The 16,022-nt window shown below is 53.9% G+C and overlaps 8 protein-coding genes across 8 annotated transcripts; 4 read left to right on the forward strand and 4 right to left on the reverse strand.

Moving 5' to 3' along the window:
- Positions 1 to 677: 677 nt before the first annotated feature.
- On the forward strand, positions 678 to 1,043 carry CC84DRAFT_1221779 (uncharacterized protein; the record flags this gene model as incomplete). Its single annotated transcript, XM_018183302.1, has 2 exons — positions 678 to 782; positions 852 to 1,043. The coding sequence occupies 2 exons, from the start codon at positions 678 to 680 to the stop codon at positions 1,041 to 1,043; spliced, it is 297 nt and encodes a 98-aa protein (XP_018031625.1).
- A 647-nt stretch (positions 1,044 to 1,690) lies between these two features.
- Positions 1,691 to 3,226, reverse strand: CC84DRAFT_1263256 (uncharacterized protein; the record flags this gene model as incomplete). Its single annotated transcript, XM_018185225.1, has 5 exons — positions 1,691 to 2,028; positions 2,087 to 2,537; positions 2,591 to 2,695; positions 2,744 to 3,067; positions 3,116 to 3,226. The coding sequence occupies 5 exons, from the start codon at positions 3,224 to 3,226 to the stop codon at positions 1,691 to 1,693; spliced, it is 1,329 nt and encodes a 442-aa protein (XP_018031626.1).
- Positions 3,227 to 4,724: 1,498 nt separating this feature from the next.
- CC84DRAFT_1128780 (uncharacterized protein) lies at positions 4,725 to 5,974 on the reverse strand. The gene is made up of 2 exons (XM_018175810.1): positions 5,149 to 5,974; positions 4,725 to 5,065 (listed from the first exon to the last, which is right to left on the reverse strand). The coding sequence occupies exons 1-2, from the start codon at positions 5,647 to 5,649 to the stop codon at positions 4,781 to 4,783; spliced, it is 786 nt and encodes a 261-aa protein (XP_018031627.1). The 5' UTR covers positions 5,650 to 5,974; the 3' UTR covers positions 4,725 to 4,780.
- Positions 5,975 to 6,059: 85 nt separating this feature from the next.
- CC84DRAFT_1168368 (alpha/beta-hydrolase) lies at positions 6,060 to 7,089 on the forward strand. The gene has a single exon (XM_018179379.1). The coding sequence runs from the start codon at positions 6,113 to 6,115 to the stop codon at positions 6,965 to 6,967; it is 855 nt and encodes a 284-aa protein (XP_018031628.1). The 5' UTR covers positions 6,060 to 6,112; the 3' UTR covers positions 6,968 to 7,089.
- A 1,078-nt stretch (positions 7,090 to 8,167) lies between these two features.
- On the forward strand, positions 8,168 to 9,634 carry CC84DRAFT_1190388 (uncharacterized protein; the record flags this gene model as incomplete). Its single annotated transcript, XM_018181113.1, has 2 exons — positions 8,168 to 8,276; positions 8,400 to 9,634. 2 exons carry the CDS (start codon positions 8,168 to 8,170, stop codon positions 9,632 to 9,634), a joined length of 1,344 nt encoding a protein of 447 aa, XP_018031629.1.
- A 529-nt stretch (positions 9,635 to 10,163) lies between these two features.
- CC84DRAFT_281227 (protein transport protein BOS1) lies at positions 10,164 to 11,341 on the forward strand. Its single transcript, XM_018185758.1, has 3 exons — positions 10,164 to 10,342; positions 10,396 to 10,674; positions 10,748 to 11,341. Exons 1-3 carry the CDS (start codon positions 10,340 to 10,342, stop codon positions 11,231 to 11,233), a joined length of 768 nt encoding a protein of 255 aa, XP_018031630.1. The 5' UTR covers positions 10,164 to 10,339; the 3' UTR covers positions 11,234 to 11,341.
- A 109-nt stretch (positions 11,342 to 11,450) lies between these two features.
- Positions 11,451 to 12,853, reverse strand: CC84DRAFT_1168370 (uncharacterized protein). The gene is made up of 2 exons (XM_018179380.1): positions 11,868 to 12,853; positions 11,451 to 11,734 (listed from the first exon to the last, which is right to left on the reverse strand). The coding sequence occupies exon 1, from the start codon at positions 12,799 to 12,801 to the stop codon at positions 11,875 to 11,877; it is 927 nt and encodes a 308-aa protein (XP_018031631.1). The 5' UTR covers positions 12,802 to 12,853; the 3' UTR covers positions 11,451 to 11,734; positions 11,868 to 11,874.
- Positions 12,854 to 14,984: 2,131 nt separating this feature from the next.
- CC84DRAFT_1221785 (uncharacterized protein) lies at positions 14,985 to 15,488 on the reverse strand (the record flags this gene model as incomplete). Its single annotated transcript, XM_018183303.1, has 1 exon — positions 14,985 to 15,488. One exon carries the CDS (start codon positions 15,486 to 15,488, stop codon positions 14,985 to 14,987), a length of 504 nt encoding a protein of 167 aa, XP_018031632.1.
- Between the last annotated feature and the right edge of the window lie 534 nt (positions 15,489 to 16,022).

Genomic DNA, 16,022 nt, shown 5'->3' on the forward strand with positions numbered 1-16,022 from the left:
TCCGCAGCATCTTTCGTCATTCGTGTTAACAGGTCTCCTGAAAGGCTCGGGTAGTCCTGTCTAGAGTCTACTATGGAATCTCTTCAACTAGCTCTACGGAACAACATCACTTCTCCAAAGATGCTTGAGAGTGTCATCCAGACGGGCTTGCAGAGCACAACCGAAGGAGTAAGGATCTTGACATACGTTTCCACGATACCAACACGCGAACCATACTACCTGCACGATCGAATCTATCACATCAAAGTGCATGCATTATCGCGCACCCTACCCAGTATTCTAAAACGCCACGACCTTGCACACCGCATTGCTTGGCATGGTATGATTTAACTACATGTTCTCGAGAACAGTGAATAAACCCCGCACGTGCATCCGTCTAAAAATAGGCCAAGGATTTTAGGCCCCTTCCACGACTGGCTGCTGCCTACACCTTGTTCGTGCGCTCGAATCGCGGCCCCAGACTCTCAGGAGGTATAATTGAGCTTTTGTTCCTCTGAAACACGGCTTTCCGAGATCCGACGATTTCTAGAGCCTTAGTGTGCGTGTGAATTTCTGTTGCGTGTGGAGCTCTATCGGGAAGTGCCTGCATTAGACTTAACATCGCACGCGACAAGAACAAGACTTTTCGATTTCCGTTCTCAACCGCCCGGCCTACGACCTAGGCGCAGAATCAAGAAATGGGCCAAGGACACTCCCACTCCGCCCCCGAGCGTCCCCCAACCGCACCCCAAGAACCCGAGCGCGAGCTGGATCCAGAAGAGCGCGCGAGGATCCAGGCAGAAGTACGCGAATTCCCCTCTCCTCGCACGTCTTCAAAGAAAAGACAGAAATACGATCTAACGCCGGCACAGGAACGCGAGCGACGCGCCGCAGCGGTACAGGCGCGGTTAGCTGGGCAGCAGAAGCGCAGTGGGAATGGGAATGGCGTGGGGGCTGGGGCAGGTGGGACAAAGAAGAAGCCGAGTGCGCTCGAGCAGATGAGTGCGGAGAACCGGGGGTGGAGGGCGGCGGACGAGCAGGCGGAGTTGAGGAGTTGGAATTGAGGGTTTGTCGACGAATTGCAACTCAATAACTTTGACTCAAGCGAATGAAGGATTGTGATCGAGATGTAGTGCATAGAGCGGGGGTAGAAGATGATGCTGCAACGGAGGGTAGGTCCCTAGCGGGCAGAAGGCAAGGTTTTGTGGACAATCTTGTGAGCTTGAGATTGCGTCAAAGGTAAACTAAGACAAGACGCACGCATATATGAGCATGTGATTGAAGTTGTGCATCTGCTAAACGTACATACGGAACGAAGGACAGGTCTTACCTCCAACAACATCGAGCATCCACCTTACCTTCAACCGCAGATTCGGCAATCGTCGAGAGATACGTTCTATCTAATTGCTCAAGGTTTCTTTGTGCCCTTCCTTGCTAGCTTAACGGTAAGTACAGGGTTAGGATCGGATTCAAGGTGGGCATGTGTGCAGCTCCGTAGAGGTAAAATCCATCACTTCAGCAGGATTTGGTCGTGCAATACGAATAGAAGCCATAAAAGAAGTTTCATTGACGGAGCGTCAATTAAGTCACAGAATCGGCTCTCATCTTCAAGGTGTCACACTGTACTCGTCTTCTAAGCCATAAAAATTAAACATTATCGATGGATTTATTGTTCATCCAGATCCGTGGAGCAGCCCTTGACATAGTCAGCCTACTTTGCATCATCGCTTTTATTGCTCTTCGCACTCTTTTGATCCGCATCGATCTCCACGAGCTGCACAAAGCTCGCATGGTCGTTCGTCTGCGGACGCATCGCATGCGAGACGCGCACACTTGTGGTAACGCCGATGCCGTTGACGCTCCAGTTGGTGCCGAGAGTGTTGCCATGGCTGTTATTTGCGCCCGTCTGCTTCGAGTTGGAGTTGACCGAGCTGCCGAGGATCTTAGGGAAGAGGCGCGCGAGGCCGAGGCGGATGGAGGGCATGCAGGCGCAGATTAGGCCGACTTCAGTCTCGATGACGGACCAGAGACTGGCCTCGAGGTAGTCCCCTAGGGATGTTGTTAGTGTGTGGGCTGGGTGGACAAGGGGGGGGGGGGGGGGGCGTACAGGTCATGTTCTGGGTTTTGGCGAAGTGCACCAAACTCCTCAAACGGAGGATGGACACTATGGTCACGAATGCTCCCACGCTGAACATCAGCAAGACCCCGATCTTCTTCTTTGAGGACATGTGCAGGTTCCAGATCTGCGATATTGGCAGCGCCAACGTTATGAAGTCCATCACGATTCCGATTCCCGCGTGTGCGAAGGCCAGATCGTTGTTGCTCACGCACTTTCCTTGATGCTCGCCATCCCACTGCGTCCACGCGAAGGTGATGGGGCTGCAAACGAATACGGCTGCGATGGCACAAGCGAAGGTTGCAGTCAAGTTGACCGTGATGCAGATCCAAACGATCCTTCGGAAACTCTTGAGAGGGAAAATTTGAAGGAAGAAAATCAGGAACGAGGTTTTGATGAGACCAATCGAGCCAAAGTAGACGTATTCGCTGACCCAGAAATACTGCACGAGGAATCAGCATGTGCGCATGCAAGCAAAGCTGGAGCACAACTTACCAGAAGCGTGGTAGTTATGGTATCATCCTCGAGTGTCCACATGTCTCGTCCGAGTCCAAGGTAGGACATTTTCATACAGCATGCGAAGAGAACGACGTTCAGCAGCTAGGGCGCAGTCAGCAATAGATGGCTGAAAAGCATGTCAATCCTTACATATCCCAGTCCTATGTTAGCATTATCGAGAAGATTCGTTCTCCCTACTGTAAAGTGTGTCGCAAACCGTCCCACCACCGCTATCGAGGCTAATGTGAAGAAGACGATGCAGATCGTACGGTACGATGTGCCTTTGTCGCGCAGAGGTTCATTACATGCGGACGCAACAGCGTTCAGCGTTGTGAATATATCTTTTGGCTTGCATGACTTCTGGAGACAGGCCTGCGCTGCTGAACTGTCAAGTGCGGCCCGACACTCGCATGTGATCTTGCCCTGACCAAACTGCTGAAAGCACGTGGAAGATCCTACGTCCTCGCATTGTTTCTGTGAAAGTGTTAGCTAGCATTGAAACCAAGTCTCAAGTAAGCGTACCATGCAAACAGGAATGTCCACGCTCTGCCGCGGCGTAAGCTCAGTTTGCATTGCGCCCGCCACCATTGGCGCAAACAGAGCGCATCCTGCGAAGAATGTGGCCCACTTCATGACAGAAACCAGCGAAAGATTCCAAGTGACAGAATCAGCACGAGGGGTCAACGAGGTTACTCCCCTCCAAGGGACACGAAGTCGATCATATGTACGTAGATCTCCAAATTGCGCCGGCTGCCCCTGGTCATGGAATCTGCATGTACCAGAACCGCATAGCTAGCTCCCGGTGGACCGGCCCAGCACGTGCCGTGAGGCTCAAGAGATGGCGTCGCTAGTCTACCCGCTATCCGGCCACGATTGCTATGATATACAAGATGTTGCTGCGCAGGGGCCGGCATCTGCGATGGTCGAGTCGTGGCTCTGGCCTAATCATGATCTGATTAGCTGTTCAGGCTTTGCCCAAGCTCGTCTAATGAGATGTAGTGTTCGATGATTCTTTCACGGGAGTCGCTTGTGTTTAGAGTTTTTGAGGCGACCGAAAGAATCGGCGAAATGCTTGTGCATAAAGTTAATGGCTAAGAACACCGTCTCTGTACTTGTGGCTTCATGTCCAACTTGACATCTACGCAAGTGGGGTTCGGCCTAAAAATTGTGGTGTAGTTTCATGTCGAACAGAAAGAAGCAACTAAAGGTAATCGCAAACTCTATTGAGCTTAGTAGCTGAGTCCAACATCGTCTTCCTCAGAGGATTTCTAGATACTGCGTCGCCCGATCATTATCTAAACACATCTTCATGACTTGGCGCCGGCTTGAACGCAATGTGGGTGGTATTGAAGTGCACTCAGCCTGTTGCCCATCTTGTGCTCGTGGTCGTTTGAGAAACTCCAGATCAAAATTCTAGAACTTTAATTCGCCCAGGTACCTGATCGGCGCAAGGAGTGGCGCTACGCAGGCGTCTGGCGGCCCGATTGGCGCGTGTGCTCCAGACCGGCGGTCGTCAGGCGAGGTCCACATCTTTAGACAACACAGCTTTGGTTCGAGGAAGAAACCCCTGATCACGCAGCTCAATCTGGAGTCTACAGGGAACAACCGCGTCCACAGCAAAAGGGGCATGTACTATTTATTTTGTCAGAGCATGGACGACCTGCATGTCCATCAACGATCACAGAAGGCGCTGAGCCATAGTGGTTGTACGTTTGCCGACGCGGCTAGGTCAATGGCCGGAAGCAGGACGTGTGCCAGAAGCTCCCCATGCCTTCCAGAACGATGCGCCTCGTGCAACCTGCCAAAGCGAAACACTCTTCTTGGCAGGGTCGAACGTTGCTGGCGAGTCGGGACAGGTACACCTATCCCCACCGATCGCCGAACACTACCACTAGCGGAATGCGTAGTCCGCAGCTCAGTGCCGAAAAACTTCTATTTCCGTGCAAGCGATTCTAGAAGATACCGGCCCGAAGGCCCTGTGTCAAGGCCATCCATGAACACGTGCCGTTTGTATTCACGTACGAGAGGTACATGCGCCGTCGGAATTTTCGGCCAATAGATGGACTTCAGCGCACAACGACTGGATCTGGCTCCATTGAAATCACACAATAGGCCAATCAAGACCTGTACTATCCACCAAGAAAGTCTGAGTATTTGGAAATGGACCATAGATACCGGAGCAGACTGCTAGGCCTTCTTGCAAGGCTCAAAATCGTGACTGATCCCCAGAAGGGGCCCTGGCCATCCGTAGTCGTGGGCGACACCGCTGCCAATCCGCGTTGGGAACACGGTGCCCATCGCTCCTGCGTTCTCCGCTCTAAGTTCGAGGTCGACTCGTACTTTGACATAGGCAATTCCGCACTGAGGGGCGGTCCATTCCAAGGTCTTCTTTTCGCCCTGGCTCCAGTCAAGCTGCTTCACGGGCAGTGTCTTGTTTGCCAAAGGGCCGCGTACAACTATCTTGTCAACCAGCTGTAGCTTTATTAGCTCCACACATTGAAAGTCAATTGGAGAGCACTCCGATCTAACTCAGGAAAGTAATGCAGATATCGCACCTTTGAGTTGTCATCCGCTTCATCCATCCAGTATGTAAACCTCCAATCCGCTCTCACGCCCTCATCAATTGCATAACCCGCCTCCATGGTTGTGCCATTTCTATGCATCTTCAATTTCCATGCGGCCTGATCCAGCGGTACCTCGATTGGATATGTATCTCCCTTCATTTCTCTCCACTTGAGCCGCAACTCGCAATACGTCTTCGACTCGCGCACGCCCGCGCCGACGCTAGCTTCGGTGTATGGCAACGTGAACCATGCCCAAGGCGTATGACAGCCTGGCATGAAATGGGAGCCCCAGCCCTGATCTGTGCGCCCGTGTGTCGCGTTGAAGCCTGGCGCACTGTCGGGGCAGCCTGGGCCGGAGAAGGAGTCGATATTGAAGAACCAGGTCTCGGGGCATTCTGGCGATGGCAACGGATCTTGCCGAGAAGAAATGAAGCTTGGGAGAGCGGCCGTGAATCCCACGAATAATGCTTGCACGATGATTCGGGTTTTCATCTTGATCGAGTGTCAAGTAGACTTTCGTGTTAGTCGGCCAGAGAGTTCAGCTCTTGTCCTTTAAACAATACGCACCGCTCTCCGAGCAGTCGCCGCGTGATGGGAGGCCCAAGAGGTCGATATTGCGAAGGAGCGCATCTCGCTTTAGCCAGGATTTCCGCCGGCCCATTCGAATGCATTCCGGGCACGAGACGTGTAAATACAGCATGCATACCCAAGCAGGTACGCGCTGACTATTTCCTTATGTGCAATGTTTCTGGGATAGTTAGTTGCACAAATCAGAGGGAGACAGAACACAATTTCGCCTTGTTGCTTGCTGTCCACGAATTCTGAGAGGGTGGGATGAATTGCAAAGTGGGGTCGATTAATTTATCCCGGTGCGGGGCACACGCAAAGCCATGGTCTCTCGACCAGCTCCGTAATTCTCGCTTCATCCCTCAAATCGAGGAACCCGGTCTTAAAGATGCCATACGTTGAGCATGGGTCCATACGCCTGTTCTACACTTCACACGGCGCTCTTCCCGATGCCCCATGCATAGTCCTTCTCCATGGCTGGGCTTGCGACGCGCACGATTGGAGCCATCAAATCACATTGCTGACAGGCCTTGGGTTTCGTGTGGTCGCGCTGGATCTTCGTGGACATGGACGATCGAGTGCTCCAGCGTCAATTAGCGACTATTCAATGAAGGCGTTCGCAGAAGACGTCTTTGTCCTGCTGCACAATCTCCAAATCGGGCCCGCAATCATAATGGCGCACTCGATGAGCACGATCATTGCCTCTATCCTTGCAGTCGAGCACCAAGACATCGTTGAGGCGCTGATTCTTGTGCATCCTATCTACTGCGGCACACCACCTACTCTAGCGACAATGAGCGAAAGAATGTGTCGAGAACCAGACTTCGAGCCGTATTTGGTGGCTGAGTTCTTCGAGAGACACATGTATACAGCGCAAACGCCAGGGTGGCTGAAGACATGGCATACCAGGCGTATACTTGGAACAGATGGAGTTGCGCTTGCAGGGTGTGGTCAAGCAATTGTGGATCTGTTTGAAAGTGTTGTAGGCCAGACTGATACCGCGAAAGCTTTCATGAGGAAGAGAGCAGCACCAAGATTCGTGATCACTACAAACACTTTGCCGGCTGCCGCGGCGTGGGAAGCTGAATTAGGTCTGGAGGGTCTGGACGAATGCCACACAATGAACGAAGGAACCTTTAGCCACTTTGTCGACAGCGAGAGGTTCAATGACATGCTGAAGGCCTGGTTGGTGAGAGGAAGATTCACAGCGGATAGGCGGGCCAACGGTGATAGGGCGTTCTGATCACATCTTCAACTCTCGAGGGCAATGGTAGTTCATTTTCCAGGCCCAATGGGCTCACCACTGTCTATGATGTGTTTCCACATGTGGCAACTCCGAAATATGGAGGCGCACTTCTTCCCGCGCACTCAAATCAATGGGGCTTTCACTTAGCGGGGAGGGTGTAGAGTCTTGGCGAGCTTGAACTATGGCGATCTTCTTGAGCAGTGATGGTTTGCATTGATGCGCAGGCGTCATGAGGGCATCTTCTGTGTACGCGCACGGAGAGACGTTGCGCGGAGCTCGGAATCGCGACTTCCTTGTACAACCACGCTAACCAATCACAGTGGCGATCTCGTGAACGTAGGCGTGAACACCAGCGATGCACCATCGTGTCAGAATTCTGGACACTCATAGTAATCCGAGTCAATCTTGCGGCTCATGTTAAAGATTTGAATAGCAAACACCTCAGCTTGTATCGCATCCTGGTTCCACCAGAGGTCGTCACTACATCCGCCGCCTGGAATGACACTCCTCGAATCCTCATGAGTCGATACGTTACCAGCGCACGGAGAACAGATTATCCTCGCAGCATAGTTCAACAGTGCCACCAACCATTATATCATTGCACTAAAGTGGTCACGGCTGCTCAGCAGCCGCCTGAAGACCTCCTGCGGCTGGCGTGGCTTGCAGCCGCTGAAACGCGGCGCTCCTCACCCGGCACATGCAGCGTCTCAGACCCCGCGCCCACCACTCATCTCCCACCAGCGCGAAACGAAACGACGACGCATCTGGGCATCCGCCCCGGTCACGTCCTGGATGGCACGCTTCTTGTCGTGAGCGCGTTGAGCGTTGATGCGGAGAGCGTAGATCTCCGCTCTTCGCGCCTGTCAAACGACTCGGCGTTTACAGTGCGACCCGCTATTTGGCGACATTCGACGAAAGAGACATGCAGATCAGGTATCGAGCGCGTGCGCAATGTAAAGCTTTGGCATTTCGTTTCTCTTCTTTCCTGCGGCTCCTTTCCTTCGCTCTTCTCGACGTTGCTCCTGTTCGAAGAGTCACGCCATTGTCACTTTCTCTTCGCCTTTCCGTTGATCGGGTTTTGTTCTTCTGTCCTGGAGACGTCCTTTTTGCAGTCTCTACTTTGATTTCTTAATAGAGTCGCTGGATTTCGCTTGCTTCTACTAATCAACATCCGGTACACATCACCATCGTCTCAAAATGGGTCTCTATCATCGCCGAAGGCCTTCGCCAATCCAGATATTCCCAACACGCGTTCGGCGACAGGATGCTACAGCGAGCCAGAGCCCAAAGAGCCCAGAGAGCTCAGGTCTCCCCAGTCCAGAAAGCTCAGGTCTTCCCAGCCCGGAAAGCCCAAAATCCTCCTCGTCGGCAGTGCCCTCAACGTCAAGCATTTCTAGCACCTCCCAAGCATCGCCTACGCAAACCGCAGCTCCTTCTCAGGTCAGTTCACAGGCTGCTACGACGGAGGCGCCGCAATCGACAGCTGCTCCCGCAACGCCACCACCACCGCCTACACCGTCTTCGTCCAGTGCTCAAGAGCAACCGAGGCCCTCGTCGTCTTCATCCGCTACGCGACAGCCACAGCAAAGTTCCACCCCGGCTGTCCCCACCTCCGTCGAATCATCGACTGCGAAAGAGAGCACTTCAACCTCCGACGAGAGGACTTCATCTAGCGGTATTGCCTCGTCGGTTCCGGTTGCTCTGCCAGTTTTTTCCTCAAGTCCAACATCCACTTCACAGTCAACTGCCCTCCCTTCGCCTACAGGAGGCTCATCTTTCGTTTCTAGGAGGCCAGCATCTTCACCTCCAAGTCAGACTGGCTCCTCTTCGGCATTGAGTGATTTCGAGCCCTCAACGACCAGGAGCACCTTTGTGCCGGCGCAGTCCGAGCTGGACGGCGAAAGAGAAGGCCTCGGACGACACAGGACCGAACACCAGGAGGGTCCCATCATAAGTAAAGGCGCCGAGGCAGCTGCCATAACCTTGTCTATCCTGGGGTTCATTGCTCTCATTGCGGGTTTGGTTTGGTTCCTCAGACATCGCCGCAGACGCCGAAATGAGTCCTCCATGCGCCACGCGGAGGATGCTTTCAACCCTGGCAACAGCGGCTCTCTGCATGCACCGGAAACCGCGCACATTGACTACGACGGTCCTCCTCCCTCGCTCGCTCACATGACGAAGTCTTCGACAAGCAGCACTGAATTGTTCGCCGGCGCGCACTACGAACGACCTGAAACCGTGTCCACGAAATCGAACAACTCACGTATTCGTGCTGCACCTTCGATTGCTCCGCCTCAACCCACGCCAAACCCCTTCGCCGACCCGCCCCGCAACAAAGCCTACGATCAGCTTCGCGGACGGCCACGCTCGACTACCCTGACGGACCGCGGTAGCTGGGTGGGGAATCCGTTCAAGGACCCCGCAAGCGAGCGCTTCGACCCCTTTGGCGAGTTGCAGGAGAAGGCGCGGGCGGAGCGGCGGAAGTATGTTGAGGAGGCGCGACGAGAGGCTGAGGATAGGAGGCGCAGGGAGGATGAGCAGGATTATCTGGAGAAGGAGAGGGCGGGATTGAGCGTGCCGAAGCGGGATGAGAGGAAGGGGAGTGATGTTACGGTTGGGGGAATGGGTGTGCTTGATCGGAGCGGCGATGGCAGGTGGTCGTGAGAAGTGTATAGAATGGACCAGCGCAGACCGAGAATGATCACAGTGTATTATACCCTTGGGTGTCGCTTGTTGGATTGAGAACATGGTTGGCATTCATGGGGATGCGAGGACATGGCGTTAGGCTAGGCGAATGTAGGAATTTTTGCGAAGCGACAGCTTTACATGAACATATGTGACGACGAGCATCTGGATCTATACGCCCAATGGATGGAAAAGCTGTACTCTGCAACTTTTGACGATGCTCCGCGAACCGCAATCCGCTCCCTGAACAGGAACCGCGCGTGCCAGTCAGCTAAAAGGCGTCAAAGGCGGATGCGAAGGTCGGTGCAATATGCTTCCGCGTTGTCTTTGCAACAACATCTGAATGAAAGTGTGGAGCTGAAGGACGAAGACAAGACTCTTGAGGGCGCAGAGTTGAGAGAGATGGAGCCGCTGAGCCGCTGAGCCGCATGCGCATCCAGGCCCTCGGGCCCATGAGCTGAGACGCTAGGCCTCATTGCTGCAAACCCGCCTTGGCGGAGTGCACCCGAGCATCATGCCGAAGTGCAAAGTGTCAACTACACAAACGTTTGCGCCTACAAGGCTGCCACTTTGCTCTCGGCCTACTTTGCCCTCCGCCAGACCTGCGACGTAGTCCTCTGTTCCCCCCGCCAAACGACACAACGTAGACAGCCGCATCTGCGCAACTGCAGCCCAACGACCGCCATGGTTTGTCGTCGCAAGCAGCACCCGGCGCAGACAAGAAGCTAACGTCCACCCAGAACGCCCTCTTCAACTCCGCCCTCCGGCAATCGACCAGCATCCGCAAAGACCTGGACCTCTTCGCCGACTCCGCGACCCCCTCGCCCGCGCTCCAGGGCCAGATCTCGGCAAGCCTCACTTCGTTCGCGCGCACCATCGAGGACTACGCCAAGCTCGCAAAACAGGAGCCCATACAAACCAAGCAGGAGAAGGCGTTTGAGCGGGTGAAAAACTTCAGGGTGGAATTAGACGAGTACCGCGATAACTTCGGCCGCATAAGAAGCGCGAATGAAGACGTGGTACGTTGCGCATCCAGCCCGCGGCGGCGTCTTGTCCGCCTGACGCATGCACGCGCATCCTGACAATCCCCAGCAAACAACCCAAGCCCGCACCGAACTTCTCGGCCGCCGCCCGCACCACGCCTCCACGCCCGAGAACCCCTACGCCCAGCCCAACGTCACCGCCGCCGCCGCACAACACTCCGCTTTCGCCCCCAACCGCCCGTACAACGCCGCCGCGCCCTACACCGCAAACCCGTACTCGGCCGGCGCGCCCGCCGGAGCAGACTACAGCCGCGAGTCGCATGCCTTCCGCGAGAACACCTTCATGAACAAGACGTCGGAGCAGCTTGATGAGTTTTTGGATCGGGGAAGGGCGGTGCTGGGCGATTTGGGGAATCAGAGGGATATGCTAAAGGGGACGCAGAAGAGGCTGTACAGTGTGGCAAATACGCTAGGGATCAGTGGGGATACGATTCGCATGGTCGAGCGGAGGGCGAAGCAGGATAAGTGGATTTTCTGGGCGGGTGTCATCGTTTTCTTTTTGTTCTGCTGGCTGGTGCTGCACTTCCTGCGGTAGCTGGCATGCATTGTGAGGAATGTTGGAACCGAACTGTCCTGTTCGTGTTTGTGTTTTGGGCATGCATTTGGGTTGGAGCGGCAATCATCGGGCTTAGCGAGGTGTCTGGCGTTTTGTGGCATAGAGGCTGTTGGCTCTCATCGAGAGGGAATCATTTAACAAAGACGGCAGGATGACGTCGTTGATCTTCAGATTTGATGTTTGATTGACTAGGAATGATGCATCAACTACGAGGATACTATCTAGATATAGAGGTAGAGAACAGGCGAGCCAGAGCAGGTATTCACTGCGAAAACCATGTTTTCTGTTGCCGGGCAAGTGCAATAGTGATAGATTCCGAACCACCACAACAGCAACATCAAGTCATGCGCCAACAGAAAAGCACAGAGAATGCATCTCACTTGAAACCATTCATCCAATCTGTAGCAGCCCCTAAAGCGCCACCTGCGCCACCTGCATCTGAACTAAAGAGCAGATGTTGTAGTGGAGATGTTCTCGCGCCTACCAGACAATCAGCCCTAAATTATTCCAAAGGCAACGAACAGCAAAACAAACCTAGGGACTAGACTGCGAGTGCCACCTGGCTCCACACGCATGAGGCCAATGGCCCACACAGAAAAGATGGGACCCGTACATTACACTCAAGACGGCCATGTAAGCTGCTGAAGCGGCGCGTAACCCGCAACCTGCTGCTGCACCACCTCGTCCACCAGCTCCTGCTGCCCGACCTGCAACTGAGCCACCTGCTCCTCGAGGTAGAGCTGATTATCCCGCATCTCCTGAATTTCAGCTTCCAACGGATCCCGTGCGAACACCGACGGCGAGGGAAACCCACTCATGATGCCTCGGGAAGCGGGTATCGCGAGGAAGTCGGGCGGTGCGATTTGCGCGGGTAAGATCATGGGTGGCATTGTTCGGGATCGGTATCTTGGACCGGTTCGGGTCGGGCTTCGCCCACGGCAGAGGTTGCTCAACCCGTAGGGGCCATAGTTTGGGTTGCTCGAGTTGTAAGGAGGGCTGTATGGGCGTTGGATATGAGTCGGATAACCGGGACCAAGGTTTCGAGCGCGGCTGAGCTCATTCAACGCTACAGTCGTGGGACCGAGTTTTGTCAAACTCTTGATAGCGTATTCCCAGTGACGCAAATGGAGGTAGTCTTCGGCAACGATTTCCTGGGCATGTTGCGCGACGAAGGAGGTGAGATAGGCCGGTATCGAAGGTGCGCGTCCTCTAGCACATAGATACGCTATTGTGGTTAAGTGATTCCGTATCTTGTGTATTGCGCTGCCTCGCCGTACCATGTCGTTCAGATGATTGGACACATGCGTAGGGAAGTCATCTTTGTTTGCTGTTTTCTCTGCCGTGTTGAAAAACGACTGGAGAGGTCTTAGAGCTTCGTTGGAAAGGAGGAGTCCGCCCGAGGAGCGACTGACAGTCTGAGCCATACGAGTGAGCTCGATCCATCGGGGGTATTGCATGGCAATGTCTGGTAAGTGACGCCGCATCAGACCATCGTGAACTTGGTATTGGCGCTGACCTCCGTTTTCCCAAACATGTACCCAGCCCATAATATTCGCTGTGCAATCTTGAAAGTGCAGGAGGTTATGTATGATCAGAAGGATATAAGACGAAGAATCGCAGCGACGAATGTGTTTGTGCAATTTGTTGAAGCTGAAGATGGTCAGAATGTCTCTATATAGCTATCTAAGGGTCCCAGCCCAATTTTTGCCTGATCATCTCACGACAAGTTCAAGTTTCACAGACTTTGTTTGCCGATACATGCTGACCAGACCAGCCGCGGTTCGGCCACCCCATGAGCAAACAGGTACAACTCGCTGGCAGTGTTGGGCAGTCACTCCTATCATCATACCTGCCGTATCCCCGGACAACTCATCGTTGAGACAAACTCATGATCGCTGAGCTTGCTCATCGCTGCCCCGCGCTTGGTATGGCAAGCAGTCACACATCAATATGGCATTACTTGGCGCCGTCAAGCTCTCCCATGTAACGTAACCTTGGAAGCCTGAGGGCTCACACGAAATCGGAACTCTCGATTTGCAGTCAAGTTCGAAGACTAGCGGTCCATCCTTGCTGTCGCGTGGTCTTGGGACGCTCATAGCCGCCATTGAGCTACGATTTTGAGCTTGTTCCAGTGTCGCCTTGGAAATACATCCCAGTCATGTATGCGGATGAGTCAAGTGCGTTGTGTGACATACCCAGGCACAACTTCAGGCACATAAGCTCCTCAAACAAGCACTTGCTCGCCAATTGAGTAGACGCTGTAGAAGCAGTCTACGCCCTAGGTTTTCCGCAAGCAAAAACCTCCCAGATTGGGGAGGGTCGAAGAGCAAGTTTTGTGCCCTAAGCCACTTGCAGCCAGCTGTGCGATTGTGGTGCGAGCGTGGTGGAGGTCCCGCATTCCGTTGGGTGGCTGTCAGATTGAGCCAGCCTAGTATCGATGCTGGTTTCGATCAAGGCAGTGGCCAGCGTGATTGCCCCAATTATGGCGTAGAAAGGCTGTGTAGCAGATGGCGCGAGGAGATGGCAAACATTTTAGTAGCAGGCTGTCGAATGTGAATATCAGCAGATCTACTGTAGCGTTAGTCGCCACAGAACCACACAATGGCGAGCAGCGAACTTACCTTTGGAACGGTCTAGGATCGATCTGGTAGGTCGATCACATCGTACGTCGGTCTCTTGTGCTTGGGTTAGGGTTTTGGAGCGGGCTGCATTCCATTCTGGGAATGAAAGGCACGAGTAGTGGTAACTGGACACGTCAACAGGATGCTGCGGTGATTCAATGGAAGGAGCGAGCTTGGCCGTTGTGCAAACAACAAGGTTTGTTGCAAGTGGTGCCTCGCACAGATGACGATCACGTCCGCAAGCACCAGCCTTTTGACGACGCTAAGACGGCGTCGATGATATGCATTCTACTTTTCCTCATGATCTCGCCAATACACCTTATCTACTCCAAGGGCGGCTTTCGTAGACTATGCATTCCTCATCCCTAAACAGCGCGCTGTTGGTGCCTTCGCACCGCCACACACCCGCATTGAGCACCACCTCGCACCACGCTAACCCATTCCGCCCCACCAGCAGCCAAGTTAATACCAAAGATCACCCTAATGTGATCTCGACCATAACGATGCCCCGCCTATCATGACATCACAGGCCGCGTAAGCCAGCAACTCCGCTCCAGCACCCCGAAGCATCGCAAATGGCGTGCTCCAGACGGCCTTCCCTTGGGCGTGCGAAATTGGTAATAGGTATGGCGCGATTAAGGCATGTGGCTGGGAGGCGTGCGCAAAACCAGATTGGGAGAAAGAAAACAAGGCAGCTCGACGGATGCGGAACAGGCGGACGTATCAAAGCAAGGCGGTGTACCGCCGTGTGGGGCGTTTGATCTGCGGCAGGGATTGGCTGCGAAGTTGTGGAAGATAGACAAGAGGCAAAGCGTGGTCAACGTCGATGGTGCAACAGAATCGCACAGAATCGCGCAAGAACAATCATCACAATCGAAGCAGATAGAGTAGACGGCCTGGAATTGTATCGATGTTTAATTCATCTGAGCATTACAGTATCCGACAAGCCTTGATCCGACCAAGATCTTCCAGAACACCAATATTATTATTCATAGTCCCAATTCGTGCCTCGTGGGCGAAGTGAAGATAGCATTAGAAGCTAATCCGATCCAATGCAATGGTTTGGTGATGATGACTTTTGTTTGACGAATTTATTGATGGTCCAGCGCTTACAAAAGACCGGCCATGGCAAGGAGACCACCAGCAAGGGCACCCATGGCGGGGGCACCAGTGGGGACGGCCATGCCGGAGGAATGAGCAGAGGTGGCAGCAGAGGATGCAGCGGACGAAAGGCTGGAAAGGCGGGAGCTGGCCTCGGACTTGATGGAAGAGGAGGCAGCACCGTTAGTGGCGCTCGAGAGAGCTGCTGAGGCGGACGAGGCGATGTTAGAGGCCTCGCTGGCGGCAGAGCTGGCGACAGAAGAGACGGCTGAACCGGCACCAGAGGCAGCGGAAGAAGCGGCCGACTCAATCGATGAAAGTGCAGATCCAGCACCGGTGGTGGCAGAAGCGATGCCTGACCCAGCAGCGGACGTGAGACTGTTCAAGACAGAGGTAACGTCGTTACCAAGGCCAGAGGTGACATCGCCGAGAACGGAGGAGACGAGGGAGTCAACCTGGGCGTTGGCAGCACCGGCAGCGGCGGCGGCGACGAAGATGGTGGAGAAACGCATGATGAGTGTGAGTGTTTGGTGATGGGTGTTTGTGCGTGAAGTGTTGTTGATGGAATGGAAGAGTGGCTGTTGGCTGATGGATGAGAGAATGTGGATTGAGCAAAGCGAAGAGTGTTCTTATAGGAGCATTGTCAATCGACGTAATGCATGGCCTATGCTTTTTGACGCATTAGCACTGACCAACAAACATACCCGCCTTTGGATCCCTCGCAAGGCACCGCCTCACCATTTCTCTTACGTAGCCATGATGGCGTCGCTGGGTTTCACTGGTCCGCACCGCCACTTCATGCCACGGACCTTCACAAGCCATACGATTTCCGGGGTCCCACAAATGCGGCTCGAGCATGATTGGTGCGTTCCTTGCCTCGCCGCAGCCGTTTCTGTGGAGAAACTCAAAGCTTGGCCTGGGGTGATCGTCTGGTTGCATCCCTTGCCATGACGACAGACATTCTAAAAATGTTGCTCGAGCGATGGCGAGAACAAAGACTGCGAAACAGGTGGATCCACCAATCCATCTCTTACCGTTAGAACGGT

The sequence above is a fragment of the Paraphaeosphaeria sporulosa genome (assembly GCF_001642045.1).
Source record: "Paraphaeosphaeria sporulosa strain AP3s5-JAC2a unplaced genomic scaffold CC84scaffold_11, whole genome shotgun sequence".
NCBI lineage: Eukaryota > Fungi > Ascomycota > Dothideomycetes > Pleosporales > Didymosphaeriaceae > Paraphaeosphaeria > Paraphaeosphaeria sporulosa.

Bases quoted from the DNA above. Each gene is read 5' to 3' on its own strand.
- CC84DRAFT_1128780 (XM_018175810.1), bottom strand. From the start codon at position 5,649: ATGAAAACCCGAATCATCGTGCAAGCATTATTCGTGGGATTCACGGCC. The intron at 5,066-5,148 runs GTGCGATATCTG...ATAAAGCTACAG, and splicing joins AAGCGGATGACAACTCAAAG to CTGGTTGACAAGATAGTTGT.
- CC84DRAFT_1168368 (XM_018179379.1), top strand. From the start codon at position 6,113: ATGCCATACGTTGAGCATGGGTCCATACGCCTGTTCTACACTTCACAC.
- CC84DRAFT_281227 (XM_018185758.1), top strand. The intron at 10,675-10,747 runs GTACGTTGCGCA...GACAATCCCCAG, and splicing joins GAAGCGCGAATGAAGACGTG to CAAACAACCCAAGCCCGCAC.
- CC84DRAFT_1168370 (XM_018179380.1), bottom strand. From the start codon at position 12,801: ATGGGCTGGGTACATGTTTGGGAAAACGGAGGTCAGCGCCAATACCAA.